The sequence below is a fragment of the Equus quagga genome, chromosome 2 (genome assembly GCF_021613505.1).
Source record: "Equus quagga isolate Etosha38 chromosome 2, UCLA_HA_Equagga_1.0, whole genome shotgun sequence".
In the NCBI taxonomy this organism is placed as follows: Eukaryota; Metazoa; Chordata; class Mammalia; order Perissodactyla; family Equidae; genus Equus; species Equus quagga.
Window position 1 is genome coordinate 184,206,679 of NC_060268.1, and position 24,804 is coordinate 184,231,482.

The 24,804-nt window shown below is 56.5% G+C and overlaps 1 protein-coding gene across 1 annotated transcript in view; it reads left to right on the forward strand.

Moving 5' to 3' along the window:
* Window positions 1-4,099: 4,099 nt before the first annotated feature.
* The window catches only part of ADGRA1 (adhesion G protein-coupled receptor A1), a 29,680-nt gene continuing 8,975 nt past the window's right edge, over window positions 4,100-24,804 (forward strand). The window contains exons 1-3 of the mRNA XM_046652350.1: window positions 4,100-4,221; window positions 5,347-5,470; window positions 9,950-10,095. Coding sequence (XP_046508306.1) covers window positions 4,172-4,221; window positions 5,347-5,470; window positions 9,950-10,095 — 320 coding nt within the window. The 5' untranslated portion in view covers window positions 4,100-4,171. The remainder of the gene's footprint in view (window positions 4,222-5,346; window positions 5,471-9,949; window positions 10,096-24,804) is intronic.

A 24,804-nucleotide genomic window follows, 5' to 3' on the forward strand; every position in this document is an offset into this window, starting at 1 on the left:
GCTCTCCAGCCTTTCCACTGTGAGGTCCATGCTCCGCCCGCTGCTGCTGGTCCGAAGGGCGCTGCTGGTTCCCTGGCCTCCGAGGGACTTTTCTGGAGACTTCGGTCCATCTCTGACCACATGCTGGACAATCATAAGGACTTTGCCCATGGGACGCTTGCACCGTAGATTCTTCCAAGAGGAACTTGCATGTGTGCAAACTTTAAAGTGTAAACTGCATCTACATTTTGCATGACCCACTTTGGATTCTAAACGTCACCTCTAAAAACGTAGAAAGCACTGTGGATAACTCTAATTTGGAGAAAGAAAGAAAACTGGAGTCCAAATGGATCTGAATCTCTGTTCCTTATAGAACATGTGTTGTGAGTGCAGCTGCTCCGCGGGTCGGATGCCTGCCTTGTGCCAGGTGAGAGGTGAAAGGACTTCACGGCCGTGTGAGCACTGACCTGGTGTTGTCCGGAGACACCTCTGCACCTTGACCTCGTGCTTTGAGATGTCTACCTGCTACAGGAAAACCCTTCTGGCTTTTTATTTGGCTTAAAATAAGGCAACTTTGTGTACATGAATAAAACTGTCAGATAAGATGTGTTTGAACACAAGCTTTCCAACGCGGGTCCTGGGCACCAGATGCGCTCCTGCGATCCTGGGGATGGATGCACGAGGACGCAGCGCAGACACAGGGCATCAGGCGTCACTGCGCACAACACGGCTTTAGGATGCCCAAGTCTGCTTGGCTCCCCTCTCCCACCCTCACTCCCCAGCCAGGAGTCAGGGGTCTGGAGGCCCGTCCAGGGTGTTCACACCAGCAACAGCGCCCCCCAAGAAAGGCCGAGAAGGGACTTGTGAGTCCTCAGATGGGGTGGACCCACCTGGACACTTCAGCATGAGGGAGTCATCAAGGGAGCCGCATTGGTCCTGATAGAATCGGCGACAGAACTGGACACAGGATGGACTGCGTGCTGCATCTCTCTCGCATACAGATGTGAAACCAGCAATAGAGGTCAACTGGGCTTTTTGTGAAGAGGGCTTAGGGCTTTCAGACCCTGGGTTGATGCCACTGGAGGGAAAAACCCATGCCAAGAATTACACGACAGGCCGGGGACATTGCCGGTGCCCAGTCAGACCTGAATGCCTGTGACCTCCCGGGGCATCCTCCACTCGCCAGCAGCAGACAGCTCTTGGAAGAAACGGGGAGTGAAAAGATAATTTGATGTCAGGATTCAACCACGAAGAGCAGCCTTTCCTCAACCTGTTTGACCTCTGCAGTGTTTGCATCTGGCAGGAAGCTGGTGCCTCTGAACTGTGACACATATAGGATAACCCTGAAACTCTCTCGGGCCACAAGGGTCCCCTTCCTGCCATTGCTCGATGGCAAACGCTCCAGAAGTTAGGATGCCAAGGAAGGATGTGTGAGTGCCTCCAGCAGGCCAGGACGTCTGCGGGAAAGTACAAGCAGTGCACTGCGGCCTTCCGGCTCTGCCCTCTCCTTCATAGGAACGACCATTCTTCACCAACAGGCAATTCTGTCCCTTGTCACAGAAGCCTGTCCTCACACAGGCGAAGGTTCCTTGTTGCAGAATGGAGAGCCCAGCGGGTGCCACCCCCATCCCTCTTAGGAAGATGCCTCCCTTGGGCGTGGGTCTAAGACCAGAAGGGTCTTCCTTCGTAAGCTGGCGCCAGGCCTGCAGGGACGTGGACAGCAGACCCTGTCTCGGGGTCGAGCGTGGGTGGCCTTCCTGGTTGGCTGGAGCGGGCAAGACCTCCAGTCTCCCATGGGGGTGCTGAAGCCCAGCATCCCTATCACCTTGAGCCTGGCCTCTCTTGGCCGTCTTTCTCCCGAGCTGATGGTTTCATGGGAATTTGGGCTGTGTGCACAGCGTGAGTCCTGCTGAAGCCCCGTGTCGTCCAGATGGGCGTCATCAGTGTTCTGTGCATTGTCCACACCTGGCCTCAGACTTCCTGGTCCATCGATGGTCAGGACTGAGGCATGGGGGCCACCGTGGTGTCCAGCCTTTGGTCTGCCCTGTGACATGTGCCCCTCCCTCGGTCGTGTCTGGTCATCTGCTATTCTGGACCAGGGGTGCTATTTCTGGCTTCATTTCTCAGACTGTGAGGAGTCCCCTTGGCATCCAGGTCACTCAGTGCCTTTTCCCTGGTGACCGGATTCCATCAGTTGTTTCCATGACAGCAGAGAGACCACCTCCTAAAAGTCCCTGCCCCGGGTCAAAGTGCAGAAGTGGTGGCTGGGCACAGGTGGCCCTCGGCTCTCCCTGGAGTGCCCTCTGAGCAGGTCTGACACGTTCCAGCTGGCCAGGCCCTTATCTTAGCTGGACTGACAAGAAATCACGCATCAGGAGGGGAAGAAGCTGAGCTCTCGGACATGCTGTCTTCCTGCTTCCCCCTCAGGCACAAGCCAAGTGCCCTTCACCAGGGCGTTTCTCTCCAGTTCCTGCGTGACGCCACCTGGGCACCATCCTGGAGGAGTGGCCGGCTGCGTCCAGCTGCTGCAACTGCCCAGGGAGGCACTGATTCTGCATCTGTAGCCGCTCCCAGCCTGGGGCAGGTACATGAGCCATGGGCACCACCGCTGCCGTCTGGAGGAATGGGATCAGTAAGACTGCAGAGCCCCCAACCCCGACCACCAGACCTGTCATCATAGCTGGAGCAGCCCAGGGTGGTCTCACACGGGACACCTGGGCAGCCCCCTCCAGGCACAGCCTCTGCCAGTGGGCACCAGCCCCTGGGCTTCCTCCCGGAGCAGAGCAAGTCCCTGGGGGCCTTGGGAGCAGAGCACATGGTTCAGAAAATGGGCTGGGAGCAAGCGAGGACTTCACCCTCTGACCTGGACGCGGCAAGCAGAGCCCCACCTGATGGCATGCACCCATCTGCTGGGGCGCCATAACAAACTGCCACAGACTGGGCTGTTTACAGAGATTTCTTTCTCACGGTCCTGGAGGCTGGAAGTCCAAGATCGAGGTGCCAGAAGGCTTGTTTCTCCTGAGGCCTCTCTCCTTGGCAGCAGATGGCTGCCCTCTCACTGTGTGTGTCCGCAAATGGCCTTTGCCCTGTGTGTGTGCTCCTGGTGTCTCTCCTGCTGTGGGATCTGGGCCCACCTGGTGACCCCATCTAACCTTCGTCACCTCCCTAAAAGCCCATCTCCATACCATCACGTGGGATTTGGGCTTCAACCTAGGAATTGTGGGGACAAAGTTCAGTCCATAGCCGGGTGCTCATGTGACTCAGTGAGTTATAGCAGATGAAGGGTCCAGAACGGTGCTTGGTACAGGTCAGAGGGTCAGAGGTCAGAGGTGGATGTGGCAAGGCTCCTGACAAAACCTTTGTTTTTCCAAACGTGTCCAAATAGGGCACTCTGCCCTCAGTTTTACATCCTCGCAGGCAAAAATGTGTTCTCCTTTGAACTCTGACCTTCAACCCTTTCCTGGGGCTGCTGTGATACGCAGTGGAACTGGTGATTCCCAGCGGTTCTCGGGCCTACGTCATGGGTTCATGGCTTCTCCTCCTTCTCCACCAACTTGAGTCAGCTCTATGGGACTTACTGAAGCCTGATACAAAATTCTCCTGGGGGATGTTTAAAAGCAGAATTTCAGTGGGTGTGAGGCTCAGACGGGAGCCTGGGGGAATTTGATTGGTGCTGGTGCCTCTCCATGGCTCCATCAAGACCCTCAGGGGCAGGTGTGGTGCCTTCAGATGGGCGTGTTCCACGGGAGCCGGGCGCCCGCCTGCCTGCCCTGGCGATGCCAGGTTGGAAGGAGGCTGGAGGTGGATGGCCAGCGCAGCAGAGCCCCACAAAGATGCCTGCGGCTGAGCAGGCCCGCTGGAGGCGAGCCAACCCCACGTGGAGAGCCGGCGAGGCCGTGGCTCCACCTGCCTAGAGCACTCCTCTGAGCAGGTCTTCCCCTGCCCCAGGCAAGCTATCTGTTTCAGCTGAGACCCAGCAAATCTCCACCCGATGCAGAGAACGCCTGGAGCGCCTTGCAGGGGAGAGGCTGCGCCAGGGAGAACCCAGGTGGCTCTGCCATGTCACAGGCTCTTGGCCGCGTTGCTCACATGGGTCTGCGCTGTGTCTTTCCAGGATTTGAAGGCCGTCCTCTCCCTGCCCCAGGACCCAGGGGAGTTCCTGCACCCCGTGGTGTATGCTTGTACCGCCGTCATGCTGCTGTGCCTGCTCATCTCCGTCGTCACCTACATGGTGCACCGGAGGTAAGGCCCGCCCTGCCCGAGACTCCCCACCTGGAGGAGCTTCCCCACCCTCACAGAGTAAGAAGGCCCTGCAGGGCCCTTCACTGGTCGCCAGCCAGCTTGAGCCTGCCCAGCACTTGGTGGCCCTGGTGGCCGAGGGTGGCTGAGGGACAGCCATGCCCTCCCATTCCGGGCCCCCATTGGGATCCTCACAGCAGCCCCCATGTTCTTATCCAATCAGGGGAAATAGGATCTTCCTCCAATGGTGCAGGATTGTTCAGGCCCCGAGAGCCTATGTCCTTGGGAAGCTGAGTAGCTGGCAGAGCCCGCAAGCACCTTCAGACTGTGCCTTTACCTAGAGAGGGAGTCTAGGCGGTTTGCTACTGAGCTGGTTTCCTGGCCACCTCTGCCCAGGGGTGGGGACATGACCTGAGTGTGTCTGTATCACTTGAAGATGCACTGGGATATGTGAGGAGGATCCTGCCACAGTCAGGGTCCAGCTCATAACCAAAGTCATGGACAAAGCCTAGGCCATGACCATAACCACAGTTAGGGGAAGAGGCCTGGTCATGTCCAAGGCCACAGAGAAGCTGTGGCCATAGTCAGCTGCAGGCATAGGCTATCTCCGTTGTGGCCGCAGGTGGGGGCGGAGGATGGTCAAGGATCGGGTCGCAGCCATGCCAGCGTCCTGGTCCAGGGACTCAAACTCGTAGCCAGTCACAGTCGTGGCCTCTTCTTGAGGATCAGACATCTGCTCAGAGACTCCATCCTGGGAGCCAAGAGGCCTGACCAAGAGTTTCCCCCCAACCCTCTGTCTCCATCACTGGACAAGTCATCAAGTCTTAGGCCCCAATGTCCTCATCTGTCCAGTAACCAGGTTGTTCAAAATTTCTCAAAAACCTTTCCAGTCATAGCATCCCAGGGTGACAACACCAAATCACCCAGTGGCCACACACTAGAAGTGGACCCAGCACGGTCCATCCACCTTTCTCTCAATCTGGTCCTTCGGGTGCTTTACTCCTGGCCCTGCCTCGGTCACACTAGTGAGGTCTCCAGCCCAGTCCCCACGTGGGCGGATGTGGCAGTTCACTTCCACGCTTTGCCCTAAGATGCCAGTTCCTGATGTGAAATCTCTGTTTCCCGCAGCGCCATCCGGATCAGCCGGAAAGGCCGGCACACGCTCCTGAATTTCTGCTTCCACGCGGCTCTGACCTTCACGGTGTTTGCTGGAGGCGTTAATCGCACCAAGTACCCGATCCTGTGCCAGGCGGTGAGTGCTGTCTGCCTCTTCATTTTGCTACGAACTTTAAAGTGTTTGTCAACTCTGTTACCAGAGGGGAAATTTGTGACAATTGTCTGCTTTATGATATAATATTCGAGAATTTGTTCAGATGCTTCTTGCGAGGGGAATAGGTAAGCATCCAGAGTGTCTGTATTACAGTTTCTCCCCACGTGAGTCTGATTATTTTGCTCAGCATTCGATCGTGTAAAATAATTTATTTTTCAATTAGACCAGCTTGCTCTGAGGCCTGTGGTGACATGCTAACTAGACAGTCACTGTCCCGGGAATAGGGACGTGAACTGCCTCTCCCACAGAGACTGGTGGGGCAGGAGCCCGGGGACGGGATCCCCTGCTCCCCTGCCCGGGTAAGAGTCCACAGATGCTGGAGACCTCACTGTGGGAGGTTCTGCCCCGACTCAGGGACAAGAAGAGCTTCGAAGCATTGGACGACTGAGAACAAATCGTGGAAAGGTCTTCTTCCCACCCGCGGCCCCGCCTGACCTTTCTTTTAAAAGAGGGAAGATATAAACTACCTTTCAGTTCCCAATAGAGCCCAGGAGAGGCCCTTCCTCAGACTGTGAGCCTGGCTCCTCACACTGTGGGGTGTGGTGCAGGGCCCCAGAGAGGAGCCCAGCAGGCCTCTGCAGCCGCACACCCAGGCCCCTCCCTGCTCTCCTCCCTCCAGCCCCTGCCCAGCCGCCTGCTCACAGCCCAGCTCAGCCCAGGTGGTCAGTCCCCTCCAGCACCCAGGCAGGGGCCAGGTGAGGACTTCCCCACAGACCCCAGAGCATCTTACAAGGACTCACCCCTTCTGTGTCTGTCATTCCGCGGGTGCACGTCTGCCTGGGTCCCCTGGAGGGAGTGCTCTTGGCTGGCCCCACTAGGATGGGTATTACTCCCTCATAGCTGGGGCTGCTATGAATTCACCAAGTGTTTATCAATGGCTGTGGGGCTCCTGCAGCCTAACTACCTGGGACCCACATGTGCCGGCACTGACCTGGATGGCCATGTCCACACGAGATGACCTGTCCACCTACACAGATGGCAGTGGCTGGCAACTCACCCTGGAGATGGATGGGCAAGAAGCTGTCCCTGCGGGGTGGCACAGGGAGGAATCGTGCTGTGAGCTCCCCACACCAGCCTGCCCGCAGCAAGGTACCACAAGACAGCACCATGCTCCAGAACCCAGGGCCCAGGGTCCCTCCCCAGGCTCCTCTCATGGAGGAGATGTTGCTCCCTGCAAATCCACGTCGGGGCCACCCATGCCCTCAGGAAGCCCATTCTGCCACCTGTTCCTGGGCTCTGGCACACAAATTGCCAGCACAGACCTGAAAACCTCACTGAGGGGCAGACACGCTTCCTTGTGCCTTTCCATAAGCGTGGAACAACCACAGCGAGCGTCCCGGGAAATCCAATTTACGTTCTACCAGTAAACGCCTGCCGAGCTGCGGAGCCGTCTGCAAGCAATAAAATGGACTGTTACCTTCCTGTCCACACTTTGCCACAGGAGCCTTCCATGTGCTGGGACCTGTCACAAGGAGCTGCTGGAATCGGGTGTGCAGCCGCCCGCCAGGCTCCTCAGCACCTCGGGGAACCCCAGCCCCGTCCCCACCTCCCAAAAACCCGGGACCCCCAAGTCTCCAGCCCAGGTGGAGGCTCCTAGAGGCCAGGCATCCTCGTGGTGTCCAAGGCCTGGCCAGCTCAGCCGAGATGGGCACCAAGGTGCGTGGCGGGTGGGAGGCGGGTGCAGGCCTGGAGCGGCCAGAGAAAGGCAAGATCTGTGTAGATCGTGTTCATGTGAGAGATGCTCGATTATCTCGTGGTGACGGCCCTCAGGGCCCCACCAGAGGAAGGCAGCCTCGGAGCACTGGAGATGCGCCCTGACCACCTGACTATGTTTCTAGAAGGTAGCAGGAGCATCATTCATTCATTCACTCATTCATTCACAAAAAAGCATTGGGGGCCTGTGGGTGCCGGTGCAGCCGAGAGCAAACCCACAGCTGTTCCTCCATTTGTGTGGAGCCTGCATCCCCATAGGGAGGGACAGATGGCAGAGGCTGGAAGCAACCATCCTGTGCAGAATGAGAAATGAGCCCACAGAGAGAAGAATAAAGCTGGGTGCACGTTGGGCAGTGAGGTGTGGTGGAGACCTCAGTGAGCCCTCAAGGTGACCTTCTTCCTGTTCCTTTACCTCCGGCCGCACTCTGCAGATGCCAGCAGAGGTGTCGGGCACTATCACCCCGCAGCTCGGCTCCGTCCACCACGCACTGGAGAAGGGAGGAGGCTCAGGCTAAAAACTAGACTGTTGGAAGGTGTGATGGTTAATGTGATATGTCGATTGGACTGGCCACGGGGTGCCCAGATATTTGGTCAAACATGATTCTGGGCATGTCTGTGAGGGTGTTTCTGGATGAGGTGAAAATCTGAACCGGTGGCTGGGTCGAGCAGATGGCCCACCCCAGTATGGGTGGGCCTCATCCAATCCGTCGAGGACCCACTACAACAAAAGGCAAAGTAAGAAAGAATCCCCTCTGCCCGACTGTGGGAGCTGGGACAGGGGTCTCCCGCCTTTGGGCTCAGACTCATGCTGGAACCTACACCGTCAGCTCTCCTGGGTCTGTGGCTCGCTGACTGCAGAATTCGGACTGCTCGGCCTCCACAACTGCATGAGCCAATTCCCTACAGTCGATGTTCCCTCTGGTCAGCAGCCAGGACTGCCCCACAAGGGACCCTCACCACCACCTGGTGTCTGAACACAGGACTCTTCCGGCCAATCTTCCCCGTCCAAGAGTCACTCAGCGTCACAGTGAAATGATGTACGAGAAGTGGTCCAAAGCTCTGGATGGCAGAGAGAACAGACGGTTGTCATGGCAACTGAAAGATGACCGTGAGCCTCATTAAAGCACTAAATGACATCAGACAGACGGCCGCCGTTGTTCCCACATAATAGATGTGCGTCAGCGCCGGCCCTGTGTCCGGAAGCGTGGGCTGGCGGCCTCCTTCCGGGACGGTGGCAGAGCTCTGTCTGGAAGCCAGGGCGGTGTCCCCGTGACCTCTCCATGTGTCCAGCCTAAGCCGGGGTCTGGGAGGCAGAGTTCTGCTGTTCACACCCCCTCATAAACCCCAAAGGTGCACAGCCGGGACGAGCTCCTCCCTTGCACTCGCTCTCTCCAAGAGACTCCTCCCGGCCCTGGGTGCTCCCTCCCCTCCTCGCAGGGTCAGCCCCCCAGGCCAGGGGTCAGGCTCCTTCTGAGGACACTTCTCTGACTGTTTCTATTTATACATGATGACAGCCACACTGCTATCCCCTGAAAAGAAAGTCAGTCTGTCCTTCACTCGAAGCCCAGGCCAAGGAGGACCCACTTTCTCCTCCTGTTTCAGGGGCAGAGTTCTTGCCCCCACCCCCGGTTCCCAGCGCCTCCCCCTCTTGGCCAGGCTGGGGTGAGGCCTGGATGGAGCTCGAGGTTCATGAGGCGTAGGCCAGGCTGAGGAAAAGGCTAGCCTCGCCCACATGCAAGGAGGCCATCCGAGACCGAGAACAGAGCTCTTGGGTCTCCCCACCCTCCCCACAAGGGTCTCATCAATCGCTGTGGAGTCTTCTCATAAGTAAAAACTGAACTCTGGATTCGATAGTCGTTACAATAGCGCAACGTTAGCTTTATTCAGAGAATCTCTGTATTTCTTAAACGCTCATGTCCTTTCCAATTATCACCATATTTTACTTGTCATTGCGAAATGTCAGGTTATCACGTCAAAGGTAACCTCAGTTTATAGAGTCAGATGGAGAGGAAGGAGGACGGAATGCCTAATTAGCTAATGCGGTAAGTGCGGGGGGTGGGACACACTTGGTGGCTGTTTCCATAGTAATTAGCTACTCGACTTGCATGGAGCGGCTTCAGCATCTGATTCGAGAGGTGTTTTATCTCCCGTGCAGTGTCACAAATGCTGCATACTGGAGAGACCCCGGCTGCGGGACCACACTGCCCTTCACTTGGTGGGCGCCCTGTGGGCCTGGGCCCAGGCAAGCCTGCCTGGAGCTCTACGGGTCCCGCGCAGGCCATGCCAACCACAGGGATGTGTGCACACTGGCCCCCATGCAGGGATGGTGTCCACGCTGCACAGGGACATATGTTGCAGGACCCCACATGGACCGAGCCCAGTGATGTTGTGCTCTAGGGCGCATGGGGTCCTCGCCCTGTCCCTCGGCAGGAGAGCATAGCTAACCTGTGCCAGGTCCTTGTGCCCACATGTCTCCCTCGAGTTCTGAGGCACCCATGAAGTGTGGGGTCTGCCCTGAGCAAAAAGCCCCAGTGCCCTCCCGCTGGCCTCATTTCCTGTCATCACTGAGCTGTCTTCTGAGGATGCAGAGGGTGTGGGAGGGCTCCGCCCCAGGGTCCAGGGAGTGCGCGGCCTCAGGGTCTGCACACGGTGGAGGGGTGGCTGGGCTGACGAACCTCTCCCTCCCAGGTGGGCATCCTCCTGCACTACTCCACGCTCTCCACTATGCTGTGGATTGGAGTGACCGCCAGGAACATCTACAAGCAGGTGACCAAGAAGGCCCCACCGTGCCCCAGCCCAGACCAGCCAGCCGACCACAAGCAGCCCCTGCTCAGGTACCCAAGCCGCACCTGCACGGCCCCTCTGCTACTGGGCTCCGAGTGGCCTGCCCTGGACCTCCTTCCAGGGCACAGATGGCCGGATGCAGGCTGTGGTGCTCGGGGTGGGGAGCCAGGGGTAGGCAGGGTGGGATGGAGGAGGGCGGGTGCAATGGGCAGAGCTGGTGGGTCTGGGGAGGCCAGTGTGTCCGTCGTGTGCTTGCTAGGCATGTCTCCCCTGCTGTGAGTTACCGCCGGGAGGCCCCCTGCACCCCCTCAGGGTGGCCCTGGGAATCATGAGTCAGGGCTCCAGTCTTGGCTTGGGCTTACTCGTGGTCTCAGCGAGCTAAGACGCGGGCTCCTCAGCTGGGGGAAACCAACGCAGCTCAGTCGCTGATTTCAAGGTGACTGCACGGCCTGGGCCTTTTGTCTGGGGTGGGAGGCGGGTTTGGGAACGAGCCCCCTGCTCCAGCCAGTCATCCTGTTACTTCCTCGAGCAGGGAGGGCTTCCGGTGGACGTGCCTGGGGGCTGGTGGGAACCCCAGCCAGCCCTGCAGGACAAGGCAGGGCTGTGGTCCCCTCCTTCCATCCCTCCCGGAGTCCAGAGCCAGGGAAATCCTAGGAGGTCAGCTTGTCTGCGCTCACTTCCCGTCAAGGAGTGATCACAAGCCTGTTAGACAGGAACACGTCTGTCCCCGTCCCTGGGCAGCCGTCCTTGGCAGTCAGAGTTCCACTGGCTCTGCTCTTTGCTTTTCTGGACCAGGACTGAATCCAGACACTGCAGTCGCCAAAGCCAGACTCAGATTGGCCTTTATGGCCTTGAACCTGGGCACCAACCTACCCGAAGCCCGTCCAACCTGCCCTCGTCCTCTGGGAGGTCATCTGAGCCGCCATGAATGTTCGCCTTGAGCCACTTGTGAAGCTTGCCCAGAGTGAGCTCCCCCATGGTAGCACACACCTGGGTCAGAGGCTGCCCTGGACCCCAGGGGTGGGGGTTCCTGGGTGTTTCAGAAGACTCTCGCTGGGGATCCCCATGAGGGCACCGCCCAGGCTGTCCCTGTGAGGGGCAGCTGCTCCCGATGTAAGGCTGTGGCCATGTTAGGGGGCCTTGGACACCCAGCACCTCTGCACGAGCTCTGTCTGGCTCTGAGTTTGAAGGGCCCTCAGTGCGCATCGAAATCGTCAGAAGCACTAGTTCTGAGGCAGGTGAAACAATGCCCTATGTTGTTTAAGCAGATAAGGTGCCCTGTGCCGGAGGCTCTCCCACATCGTGTGATTTCCAGCGAGCAGACGCGTTGCCACGTAGCAACCAGGGCCGGTGGCATTCTGCAGTGACACAGACCTGGGTGGCAGGATTTCATTATCTCCTTTCTCCTGCTGGGGAGGCCCCAGGTCCCCGGGGTTTAAAATTCACTCTCAAAATGCATTTCCGGGTCTATAATTGATTGAAGGGTTGCCTGGTTTTGTAAGAATAAGATGGAGGCCATGGAGCATTCTGGCGCTTTTCTCTCTGATGGCTTCAAAGTGCACATAACCGAGCCAGGCACCCAGGTGCTGCTGGGCTCTGTGGGCCGTGGGCTCTGTGGCCATGGCTGTGGGCTCTGTGGCTGTGGGCTGTGGGCTCCATGGACTGTGGACCATGGGCTCCATGGCTGTGGGCTCTGTGGCCGTGGGTTGTGGGCTCTGCAGCCGTGGGCTCTGTGGCCATGGCCTGGGCAACTTGCTGTTCCTCTCATGCTGCCTGGAGACCTCTGTCCCTTCCCCCTCCCTCTGCGCCTCCTTCCTCTGGTACAAAAGGCCTTGACATTGGGGTGACTCCACACGGTGACCCCAGAGTCCCTTGGTTACCACACTGCCTGGCTCGTGTGCACACTACTCCCTCAGATGCAGGCTCAGGTGGGTAGGGGACATCGGCATCGGGCTCCACTGTGGACCTACTCCCCTCCACTGTTCTCTCTGGTCCAGCTTGACCTAGCCTGGGGCCTTCCCAGGGAGACCAGACCAGAAGCTGATCTCAAAGGACATCAAAGGCTGGGGGGAGCGGGTCAGGGGCGGAGCCTTTCCTCCCAGACCCTGGGGCTCACAGTCTGTCCTCCACACTCCGGGCCCAGCCGCCCCTGCCCTCCTCCTCCAGCTCGACCCAAAGCATCCTTATCAGAGGGGCTCTTCCCACCAGCCCCACTAGCGGCTTCCTTCTATCTGCATCCCTGACCCCATTCCCACGGCTGGAAAGCGACCTGTACAGCATCAACAGGAATTTAGTTCCCAAGTCTTCCCGGGACGGAAGAGCTCCAAAGGCCTCACACTGTCAGGGCCCGGCAGCAGGTGGTGCTTGAGCACTCTGAGCAGGGTTACACGCCACCTCCCACTGGTCCCTTGGTGAGGCCAGGGTGGCACGGACAGCTGCCGGAGCTCGGGGCGTTGTCTGTGCAGGAAGGCGCTCCTGTGTCCTCCGGCCCAGCTCTGCAGTTTTCCTATGAGAAGTAAAAAGAAAAGAGGTGTGGGTGAGAAGCTTCATGTGAACTCAGAGCACCCACATTTTGAGGAACCAGCGACCGGCTGTGTGGCTTTGTACTTTGACCTTGGCTGCCACCAGGCCACAGGGATGACACTCGCTGCCTTCACAGCCACTAAGGCCTGTGGGACTCTGAGAGCCCTCGGTTTCCCTGAAGGCCCAGGCCAGGGTCTGCTAGCTCTCTCAATGGCTCCCCCTGCTCAGCTTTGGGGAAAACAAGCTCATTTCAGGGACTTCAAGGAAACTGCAGGCACATGAAATTTTGTGGGACTTTGGACTGATGAACATTTTAGGCATGATGCTCCTTTCTGCATGAGCGCTGGGGGTGACATGGCCGGGCCAGCTTTGGGTGACTCCTCTCTTGGCAGAGGGGGCTGCCACCACTGAGACCCTGACTCCAGGCACCAGGTGCACGGCTCTCTAGTTAGGGATGGTCCCAGGAGGATGGACGGCAGATGGATATTCTTTTTCAAAATTGTTTTGGCTATTCAGGGTCCCTGCAATTCCATATGAACAGTAAGATTGCATTTTCCATTCCTGCAAAGATGGCTGTTAGAATTTTGATGGGGGTTGCATTGAATAGTTAGAGCACTTTAAAAACTATTAACATTGTTTTTTCAAGATTGGCCCTGAGCTAAGATCTGTTGTCAAACTTCTTTTTTTGTTTTGTTTTGTTTTGTTTTGTTTTGAGGAAGACTAGCCCTGAGCTAACATCCATGCCCATCTTCCTCAACTTTATACATGGGACACCTACCACAGCATGGCTTTTGCCAAGTGGTGCCATGGCCACACCCGAGATCCGAACCGAGGAACCCTGGGCTACTGAAGCAGAACGTGCACACTTAACCACTGCACCACCGAGCTGACCCCCAAACTTCTTTTTTTTCTTCTTCTTCTCCCCAAAACTCCCCAGTACATAGTTGTATATTCTAGTTGTAGGCCCTTCTAGTTCTGCTATGTGGGACACCGCCTCAGCATGGCCTGATGAGTGGTGCTATGTCTGTGCCCGGGATCCAAACCCGTGAACACCTGGGCCTCTGAAGCAGAGCCTGCGAACCTATCCACTTGGCCACAGGGCCGGCCCCAGAAGTATTAACATTTTAACATTAACAGTATCCAATCTGCAAACACAAGGTGTCTTTCCGTTTATATAAATCTTCTTTAATTCCTTTCAGCAAACCTTTATAGTTTTCAGTGCACAAGTCTAGCACTTCCTTGGTTAAATTTTTTTCAAAGCACTTTATTTTTTTGAGGCTATTCCACATGAGATTGTTTTCTTAATTTCTTTTTCAGATCATTCAATGCTTTTGTATAAAAATACGACTGATTTTTGCATGTTGATCTTGTGTCCTGCAACTTAGCTGCATTTCTTTATCACCTCTGGTGGCTTCTTTGTGGGTTCTTTGGGATCTTATGTGTATGATCGCATCATCTGCACATAAGAAGTTTTACTTCTTCCTTTCCAATTTGGATGGCTTTTATTTCTTTTTCTTGCCTAATTGCTCTAGCCAGGAGCTCCACTACACTATTTGTCTTCTCTTTTTTTTCTTAGTCCGTCTAGCTAAAGGTTGGCCAATTTTGTTGACCTTTTTAAAGAACCAACTTTCAGCATCATTGGTTTTCTTTACTGTTTTTCTATCGTCTATTTAGTCTGTCTCTGCTCTAGTCTGTGATTTCCTTCCTTCCGGTAGCTTTGAGTTAACTTTGCTCTTTTTCGTACTTCTTTACGATGTAAAGTTAGGTTATTGATTTGAGACCTTCCTGTTTTTCTTGTGGACATTTACAGCTGTAAAGTTCCCTCTGAGCACGGCTTTCACTGCATCCCGTAAGGTTTGTTGTGTTGTAGGGTTTTTCTCCTTCATCTCAAGGTATTTTATGATTGTCCGTGTGATTTTTTTTGACCCATTGCTTATTTAAGAATGTGTTATTTAATTTCCACATATTATTCGTTTTTTCTGAAGGAGAAAATCTTCTCTAGAATGTGACGAAGCTTTAGTGACAACGTGAATGAAGCAATTTCCAGCTGCATCAAAGTGGGCCATGTGGTTCAGGTGGAGAGATCTTCCTTACAGTTATGAGAAACATGTATTATTTCCTTCCTTCCCCGTGTTTAGAAAGACTTGTGGCTCTGCGGACAGGGTTCAGGGGCAGTGAAGGTCCTGGGAGGAAGTGGGTTATTCCGCACATCCTGCCGTGTGGTCGCTATGGCCAGGCCAGCCCTTCTGCTTTCTCTGTGTGTGAGGAACAGAGGAATGGAGTAGGGTATGGAGTGTAGGGTGACGGCCCAGTGGGGGCTGCCACATTTGGGGAGCACCATGGGTCAAGCCCCAGATCAGGCCAGATATCACTGAGCAGAGCCACCTGCCTTTCTAGTGTCTCCCGCGAGCGTGGCTGTCAGCTGAGTGAGTTGGGTCCCTATGCCTTCAGTGCAGCCTCAGTGCCTCCTGCTGGGTGGGGTGTCACCACCTGGAACCGAGGGGTGAGTTTTAGACAAAGGAAGTGCCGCCCCTCAGCCTTGGAGGTGGGAATTGGAGACAGGACAGACTCAGAGCCTCAGCCTGGGGTCTAGAGGGTCTCCACACCAGGACGGTCTGGCTTTTCCAAGGCGGGTGGGCGAGGCCCTCAGGAAGACCAACACCTGGGCTGTGCAGCACACATTTTGAAGGGTGATGGCTTTGGGGAGAGGGACGGTGGGAGGGAAACCAGGAGGCAAAAGAGGACGGCCCCTGAAAAGGGAGCTGCCCAGTGAGGGGGACAGGACTAGATGACGGACACAGGTCCAGGAGCAAACACCCCCCCACCACCAGCTCACAGGAGACACTGCTCCAGCCCCAGACCCCCACCTCCCTGATTTGAGGACACTGCACCTTCTACCCATCACAGTGGCCTCTCTCACCTCAAGATACCACAGGGGGACTCCACTGTCAGGACCCTGCCCACGCCCACAAAGGCCATTCCAGTCTCCACAAGCCCCGGATTCCAGAACTTCGTACGCATGGCTGCTGACGCCTCTCCTTGGAGGTCCTGGCACAACTAAGCAAGGTGTGCACAATGGACCCAACATCCCCCTCGTGTGTCCACAGTGCACCTAACACCACACACGACACTCCCCAGTGTGTCCACAATGGAATTAACACCACACGCAACACCCCCAAGTGTGTCCACAATGGAACTAACATCACACACAACACCCCCATTTTGGCATGGCCCAAAATTATTCCTGTCCTCTCTCCCCAAATCGGGTCAGACTGTGGTCCATGACTCTGCCCCAACCTCTCTCCAACCTGTCCCCCTCTCCTCACCCCCAGCACCTCCCCAGGCCACCACATTCCCTGCTCAGACAGCTCCTCATTCCCCACAGGCCTCGGGCTCCCTTCTCAGCATCCCTCAGTCTAGCCATCACAATTTTCCTCCTAACGTGGAGCCTGACTTGTGCTCCACCTCTGAAAGCGTGTGGGGCCACCACTGCCGCCTGAGGCCTGGCCCCTAGCCCTTCAGTCCCCACCTCCTCCCTGACATTCTCCTGTGGGGACACCTGCCCCTCAGCCTCCAAGTGACTTGCCTCTCTCCAACCCACCAGCCTGAATCCCCGGGCCCCCACCTGCCCCACAGGGCAGTCTACCAGACTCTCAGGCACCACCACTCCCCCCGCGACCCCACAAAATGTTGTTGGCAACTATCCCAGGATATCTCACTGAGGCTTTTTGCTGTGTCCTCCCCCCAGCCTGGGGGGAAGGGCTGTGTCCTCCCCTTTTTTGTATTCTCAGACCTTGGCATGCAGCTCCTACCCGTTAAATGTTGAAACTGAATGGATGAATGGTAGCAATTCAGTAAATACTTTTTAATTTGCCTTGAATGAATAACCTCAGTGCCTAATGGAGCTGGAATCTGTGGGAGGAAAGCAATCTGATTAAATACTCCATTTTACTCACAGGACAGAGTCTGGAAGGATCCAGCACAGGCTTCCAAAGTGCTCCCTCTGGCGGAGGGGTGGGAGTGGGCCTGGGAACATAGATGTCAGGTGAAGTGCCATAAAGTTGGGAGGAGCTGAGAATGAGGTTTCAAAAAAAGAAGTTGATTATACTCACAGAGAAGGGGTCCCCACATGCCACACAGGAGACACAAGACATAACCAGGGTTCTCGACCCAAGAGGTGGGGGCAGATGTCTTCAGAGGGGCCCAGAATGAGGTCAAGGATCGTTGGCATCAGGAAAGTTCACTGGGTGGTTTGAAGGCAAACCAAGCAGCAGGAACAAGTGGAGGGTGATCCAGGGGCTGGGTTCCCCATCAGGGTTTCGCTGGCTGGGGTGTGGCTCACAGTTAGGGCGGTGATAAGGGTGTTGAAGCGCCAAACGTGAGCTCCAAGCGGAGGGTTTCCCGCCCAGGAGGAGCACACAGAGTCTGCTCCTTCGTCTGGCAGCACAGCGCACAGAGGTTCCCGCACAGGGAAGCCGGCTTAGGACTCAGTCAGGGTTTTCACTCGGGACTGGCCACGTAGGTGCTCCTGCTTGCTCAACATCGTAGCTGCTGACCCTCCAGACTCCTGGAGGAAAGCAGGTGTTCCTCAATCCTGCTGCTGGCGCCAGCATCCAGACAGGCAGGCCCAGCTCACAGAACAAGCTTATCAGTCAGCCATGCAAGGCACATGGCAAGAGCCAGTTTCCTGGTCGCCAGCCCGGGGCCAGCCCTGCAAACTGCCCTTCCAGGGAACAGACCAGCCCTGCTGGCTAGCTCCTCCTGCACGGCGGGAGCTGGCATTTTCCAAGACGAGCTTGCTGGCTCTCTGTTCATTTCCAACTATATGGATAAGAGAAGAGAGAGAGAAGCTTGAGAGAAAGCGGTTGGTCAAGAAATACTGAAAGAGAAAGATCAAGGCCGAATATTACATACTCTGAGCTGACCTTTTCTCCACAAAGCAGGAGCCGCAGCTCGGCACCCAGTTTTAGAAATCGTTACTCTGCTGAGGACTTGGTGCCAGAACTCTCAACTCATTTGTTGTTTCCCTGGACTCTCTAACCTCTATTCAAACCTCTTCTCTTCCGTGCCTCCAGTCTGCCTGCCCATCTTATTCCTGTAGACGACACTGCCGCCTAACTTACTGCTCATGGGTCCCCACGCACATCCCTCAGGATTTCAAACACAGCCGCTCTGTGGGGGTTTCAGTACTGCTCAGCTGACACTCGGGAATGTGGCTGGAACAGCAGTGCAGACATGGGGCAGTGGTTTCCGGTGGGCGGGCCAGGCTGCACCCCGCGGGGCCTCCCCTCCTAACCTCGCTGGTCAGCCCCCTTCAGCGAGGATCTCTGAGTACACAGATCTTCCACCTCTCCCACTCCCTCCGTTAAGGTCTTAGTCCATTCAGGCGGCTAGAACACAGTACCACACTGGGCAGCTTCAACAACAGACATCTATTTCCCGCGGTTCTGGAGGCTGCAGGTTTAAGACAAAGGTGCCAGCGGATGTGCGTCTGGTGAGGACCTGCTTCCTGGATGACCATCTTCTCACTGCATCCTCATACGGCAGGAGGGACAGGGGCGCTCCCTGGGGTCCCTTTCGTAAGGGCACTGATCCCATCATGAGGGCTCCACCCTCACAACCTAATCACCTCCCAAAGGCCCCACTTCCTAACACCAACCCCTTGGGGGTTTGGATTTCAAAGTGTGAAACTGGGGGGACACAAATGTTCAGTCCTCAGCAGTCAGCCAGAGGGAAACTGCTTCGGAACCACAGACCTTCTTGCTGTGATTTTGCAGACACTCAGAGGCTAATTCCCAATTTAGCTGCAGGTAATTACAACCTAATTTTGCAGTCTGCTCTGCCCTTTCTGCTGAACTGCACCTAAGTGGTGTCCTGTTACTTAAGGTTGGCTGGGGTTTTCTGTCTGAAAATTGCAGTTGCCCTGGCATGGAGCTGCCCCACTTCTGGACGACACGAGCCCAGCAGTGGTGAAGGGCCCCTCCCCGTACATTCATCCTCCGTGCAGTCGGCACCAACTATGGGTGGCCCTGCTCCGTAGAACGATGGTTCTCTGGAGCGCTCTCTGCCAGGAACCCCTCCGCGGGCAGCAGTGCAGATTCTGAAGATGACCACGGGCTTGGGATGTGCTCGTGGCCAAGCACTGGGCCAGGCGGCACCACACAGCCCCTTTGGCATGAACACAGGAGCCCACGGGAAACTCGTGTGGTGCACAGCTGCCAAGCATCTAGACAGAGTAGCATGCACCAAGGCTGACGCCCAGGTCCTCCAGTGGCCCTTCAAGGCCACACCTAGGAGCAGATATCGCAGTTCACAGTCTGAACTCCAGAACACAGGAGCTCTTTGTAGCCAAAAGTGATGGCAAAGCCCACGTGCTGGCACCTGTCACTGAATGAATCTTGGCAAACGATCCTGCGGTGTTTTAACGCATCTTAGTGATCATAAAGGTCCCAGTTCCATCTTAAACGCCAGGGCATACTTCTGAGCAGGGGACGTGTTGGAGTCATCTTCGCGTGATGGTCAGCACTCAGGACAGAAGTCGCCCTCACTCTCCAAGTGACCCCTGAGGTCTTCATCAACCAGCTTTCCTCCAGGCATCAAATCCCTGAGGGGAATCACTGTCCTGCATCCACCGTTGGTCAGTGTGAGCTGGAGAGGGGAGATCACAAAACTCAGATGAGCAGATGAGTGTGCTGTGCCTCTCAGAGGCGCGTGGTGACCTGACAAGCAGTGCACTCAGGCAGATGGATGTAAATGGCTTTCTTATCTTAGCCGAAATTATCATCCTGACTTCTTGGAATTCAGAGGTCCTGATCAACACAAAGAACGCTAGTCCGACCAGGAGGTAGATGTCTCTCAGAGGGATCCTGTGGCTGAAGGGTGGCGCCTGGGACAGGTGCCTGTGCTCACCCAGCCTCCTCGTCTGCACATTCAGCATCGTGGTCCTTACACTGACCTGGGTGCTGTCAGTTTCCTGCCCCCACCTGGACTGATCGGTTTCCTGTGACAAATGGTCCCATAGCACCACAGACACTCTCCTCTGTGAGTCGGGCGGCTGGTGGGGTGGCACAAGGCCAGGCCGTCCCAGGGTCATTCTTCAAGAGAGGATGTGGGGTGGCTTAGTCAAGGGGCTCAAAAGGCCTGAGTGCTCAGTCGTCAGAGTGTGCCTGGGCCTCTTCTTATTGCCCGAGAGAGACCATGCTCCGAGCAGTGGATATCGTTCCCCGACCAACCATCCATGAGCCCCCCAACCCCTGGCCTCCGCTGGCCTGGGTGAATATCACCTCAGACAAGGAGGCCACACACAGGTCTCCCTGGGTAGTCAGCAGCAGGCGGGGGACAGACTCCAGAGTAGAGAGAAATAGCTGAGGGCTTTGAGTCTGCGGAAGCCAGACCCTGAATCTGGACTCAGCCTGGACGCCTCAGCCCCTTGGGGATGTTCCGAGAAGGGCAGCCAAACTAGCTAGGCCCTGCCCACGGGAGAGCTGAGACCGCAGGCCCGGCCAGCTGGAGGATGTGCAGTGCAGGCAGCTGCCTCCAAGACGACCGATCACAAGTCCAGGGAAGAAATGTCACGAAGAGCCGTCGAGGAAAACTGAGGAGGGGACGTGCAAGGACAATGTCCCCAAAGCGAGATCATGGAAGTGGAACGGCTTCTGAGTCCAGGACGGACGGCTCATCCAGGGGCTACAAACTGGAATGAGTGGACAGTGGTGTCGGCCACAGGGCTGAGAGCCATTTTCCGTGCCCGTCACTGTCACTGTCCCAACCACCTTGCAGACCCCCCCAGCCCCCAGCCTCCAACAGAAAAGCTGCAGTTTGGCCCCTCTCCATCCTCAGAAGAAGCCAGCCCACTCGCCCGCCCAGCCTCCGGGTCATTGGCTGCCACAGCCGCTCCAGCCTCCCTGGCCGTGCTCACACTCTCCAAGGCCGCCCCTTCCCCCTACTGGCTGTCGCCTCCTCCAGCACTGTCCCCTTCTTCTCCCTCAGAGGATGTGGGGAGGGCCTGGCAGGGGTGACCCGCTGAGAATCTCTCACACTCACTAGTTCATGTCAGCGTATCTTGCCCACAGAGACCACTGCTCGATGAGGGCGCGGACGGGCTGCTGTCTGCACAGCCGGCGGCTGTTCCTGGGCTGTCCTCCCGAGTGAGGCAGACAGTGACCAGGAGGTTGAGGTCCCCGAGGTGGGACCCTCCTCACAGCCTGACATGCCTTCTCTAGGTCCTTGCGGGGGGCGGGTTCACCTGCGGGTTCACCTGCTGGTTCCTTCTGATGCCTAGAGCCGCTGCGGGGGAGACTGGCCGGCTCTGCTTCCTCTCCATCCTTTCTGGTGGCCCTTCAGACGCTCGCTCAGGCATTGCTCTCTGTCAACCTGGAAAGCTGGGGCTGAGGCCCAGTTAATGCAGGAGAAACACACGGCTGCCCTAAGGTAGGGAGGCAGATGTTGGGATTTCAAAGTCAGGTTTTCCAGAGGCTCTGGAGGGCTTGCTAATCACTAGCTGTAAACACATAAAGAAAGAATTCCTAGACAAACACCCCATTTAAAATATTAAAGCTGGCTTAGAAAAGACTGTGGTTTGAAAGTTAGAAAACCCCAGCGGGCTGGAGCTCACTGTCTGCCGAATCATCACGGACACCAGATCCTCGCATGTGCTGGGACCGTGCAGCCTGGAGACCAGACGCTGAGAGTCGCCGTCTGGTGGAGCGAGATGCAGGCTGGCACTTCTGTCTGTGGCTAAACCACCTGCTTCTCCTACTGACATTTCACCCCAGGGGGCTTGTCACTCTTTCTAATGGACAAGACGGGCTGCAGAGAGGCCCATTCTGCCTGCTGTCCACGGCTTCTCATCCTCCAAGAAGCAGATGCCAAGATGCGATGACACATGCGGGGACCCCCTCCATCACCTCCACGTGTGCTGGGCAGCTGTGCTTGTCCTCTCTGCCCTCTGCTCCCTCTGCCCGTGGGCCTGTGGGCCTGGGGCTGGCTGCTGACAACAACTGTGTTGGGGCGAGGAGGGAGCCCCCCCCATCCCCAGGCTGTGAAGGAATATATCAACGGGATCTTGGCAGCTGTTGGTCTGCATCCCAAGCTGCACAATGCTGACCTTGGCCAGCCCTGACAGGCTTCCAAATGATTCTCAGGTCTCTCCACCTCTGGGAACCGAGGCCACATGAGCTCCTTCCCGCCTCAGTTTCCCAAACTCTGAGACTCACCTCTTCATTAAAGGGCCATATCCTCTGCACCCACCGGCACTGGCTTTGTCTGGGTTGATTGTGCTGCATCTACGCTCTGACCTGTGTTACAGCTTAACACACTGCTCTGTGCAGGACACTTTGGGGGTGTGCACATGTGTTCATGTGTGGGGGGTGTGCACTGTGCATGTATGTGTACATGTGTAGGTGTGTGCACATGTGTGTTTACTTGCACATGTGCCTGTGTGCATGCATTGCACATGTGCATGAGTGTTTGCATGCACTGTGCATGTGTTTATGCACCTGTGTGTGTGTTTGCGTGCACATATGCATGGGGGATGAGCGGCAGGGAACAGAGCAGAGGGAGCACTGCTGCGTGTTGGCCCCTCCCTGAGCTGAGCCCTGGGGAAGCAGGTTGGTCTCAGAGGATCTGCTCCCCAGTGTGGAGTGTGGACGGGCGGGGACAGAGAGGGTCTTGGCCAGGGCTGTCCTCCATGATGGCGCCCCTGACATCCACAGGCTGTGACCAAGGAGTGGCTCGTGTGCTGGGAGGGGTTAAAGAGGTGAGCTGGGTGTGAAAGCAGAAGCCGTCGTCTCCTGGACATCAGGGGCCACAGCCAGGACGACCCCGACCTGGGCCCTGCGCCCACTGTCCAGGGCTCCCCTGCGTCCCAGGAGTTGGTTTACTCTGACGGGACCACGGGTTCCAGTCGGCAGCCGGGGGAGTGTGCAAGGCAGGGGCCTGAGGCTGGAGTCCTGGCGCGGAGGATGCAGGACAGAGGCGCAGGAGTCGGGCGGGGGTCAGAAGTACCGGAGGCCCCTGCTGCGCCTGCTCCACAGGCTCCTGGAGAAGTCTGGTCCCTTCTCTTTCTTCCTTTCCTTGTTTTTTTCAATTTAACCTTTTTTTTTTGAGAAATACGACATTTACACAAAAGAATGCCTAAAACGTCAGTGCCAGCTTATGAAATTGTTGTCATGTGCCCCTCAGGTGAAGAAATAGAAACTTCCCTGCCGGAAACCTTGGGGGTGGAGCCCACACCCCACCCCACCCCCCACCCCGAATTTCATTGCCTTTTTTTATGGTTTTATCACCCAAGCATGCATCCCTAAACACTGGCTTTGTCCGCACCAATTCTGAGCTGTATGTACATAGAATGGTTTGTTTCACGTTTTTAAAGTCTGGTTTCTTTCACTGCACATTCTCCTTTTAAGATCCATCCACATGTGTAGCCATCTCACATACAAGATAGATCCCTGACCGGACCGCGGTTAGTTGACCCTGCGACTGAGCAGCCTGGCCCCACCTAGGCACGGGGCCCTCGGGGCAGTGCCACGGAGCCGGGCGTGTGCGAGGGTCTCTGCAGGGTCGTGCGCACATCCTCAAACTCTGCTCTCCTCCATCTTCCCCACCTCATCTTTCCATGGGGTTGGGCCTCAGCGGGGTTCACCCCCCGCCGCGTTGATTATGCATTTCCGGCGTCGGTGGGCACCCCTGCTCCTTTTGGGCATTTGGGTTTTCTCTCCTGTGAGGCACCCCTGCAAGTCTCCTCCACTCTTCAGGATGATGCGCCTTTGCTCGCTGAGCTGTAGGAGGTCCGTGTACATCCCCACATCACACGCGTGGCTTCACACATTACAAATGGCTTTTCTTGCTCCCTCCAGCTGGAAGTTATCTTCTGAAACAGAGGTTTCTGGTACGAACATCACAGTTAGAGGTTGTCATGTCTTATTTCACAAATCCGCCCTCTCTTGAAAATGCCGTTCTCATCCAGCTCTGTAATTCCACCTCTGAGTCTGCCTGGACGGTGAATTTTTTAGGGTAGGATGCAGCGGGGCATATACCGTATTAGTCTCCTATCACTGCTGTAACAAATTACCACAAATGTAGGGGTTTAAAACAACACCGATTTATCCTCTCACAGTTCTGGAGATCAGGAGTCGACAGGGGACGCCCTGGATAAAATCCAGGGGTGGGCAGGGCAGTTTCCTCCCCAAGGCCAGGAAGCATGGACTCCAGCTTCCCGAGCTCCCTTGTTCCGCGGCCCCTCCCTCCATCTCCAAAGACAGCAAGTTGCACGTTCGCGTCTCTCTGCCCCCTGCCTCCCCTTATAAGAACCCTTGTGATGACATCAGGCCACCCAGATAATCCAGGACAACCTCCCCATCTCAGGGTCCGTCACTGAATCACGTGTGCACAGTCCCTTTTGCTGTGGAGGTCAGCGGACTCACAGGTTCCAGGATCAGGCCATGGTCGTCTTGGGGGACCATCATTCACCTACAACAGGGACCGATTTCATGTTCCTGTGTGTGAATATCCCTGATAGCCACCCCACTTCTAGGTCGGACCACCCTCTGCTCTACATGCCCCTTTGCCCTAGATCAGGGGTCCATGAGCTCAGGGCCGTCCTGGCTCCCCATCCGGTCCCCTGGGTGAGCGGTCTCTCTTGCACCCTGCCCCTCTCACCGTGCTCCTCGGGGAGCCCCACAGCCAGCCAGGCAGGTCCCCCACCTCTCTCGTCTTCCACAGTGCCTGCACTCCTCGCCCTGTGCGTGGCTGTGGACATGTTAGTGTGCGGCTCGCGGTGTCACGGGGCAGCAGTTGGGGTTTCATCAAGATCTAGATTCACCTGTTCTTCCTAGAAACTTTCTCCTAAAGGAAGAGAATTATCTAAATGGGAATTCAATGTTGTGTGGATGACACAAAAGTGACTGTAACGTGGAAGAAGGTGCCAAGGGGAGGACAATCGGGAAGGCCCCCACGGCCGGGTTCAGACCTCATTGGAGAGGGTGTGACCACAGCCCCCCGGTGACCCGGCTGACGTCCTCAGCCACTGGGCGAGCTGGGGCTGGTGCAGAGGGGCCCACCTCAGGGCCAGGGAAGGCGGTCACTGTCTGGGCGTGGCTCCCCAGACGTCCTGCACGTCCACCCCGTTGATGGCCCAGCCACAGCAGCAAGAACAGCCACCCAGGGCGGGCAGAGGCTGCAGCGGCCTCCAGCGCCCTCTGCTGGCCGAGCCTGCACCGCGCTCCAGGAGCCGCCCT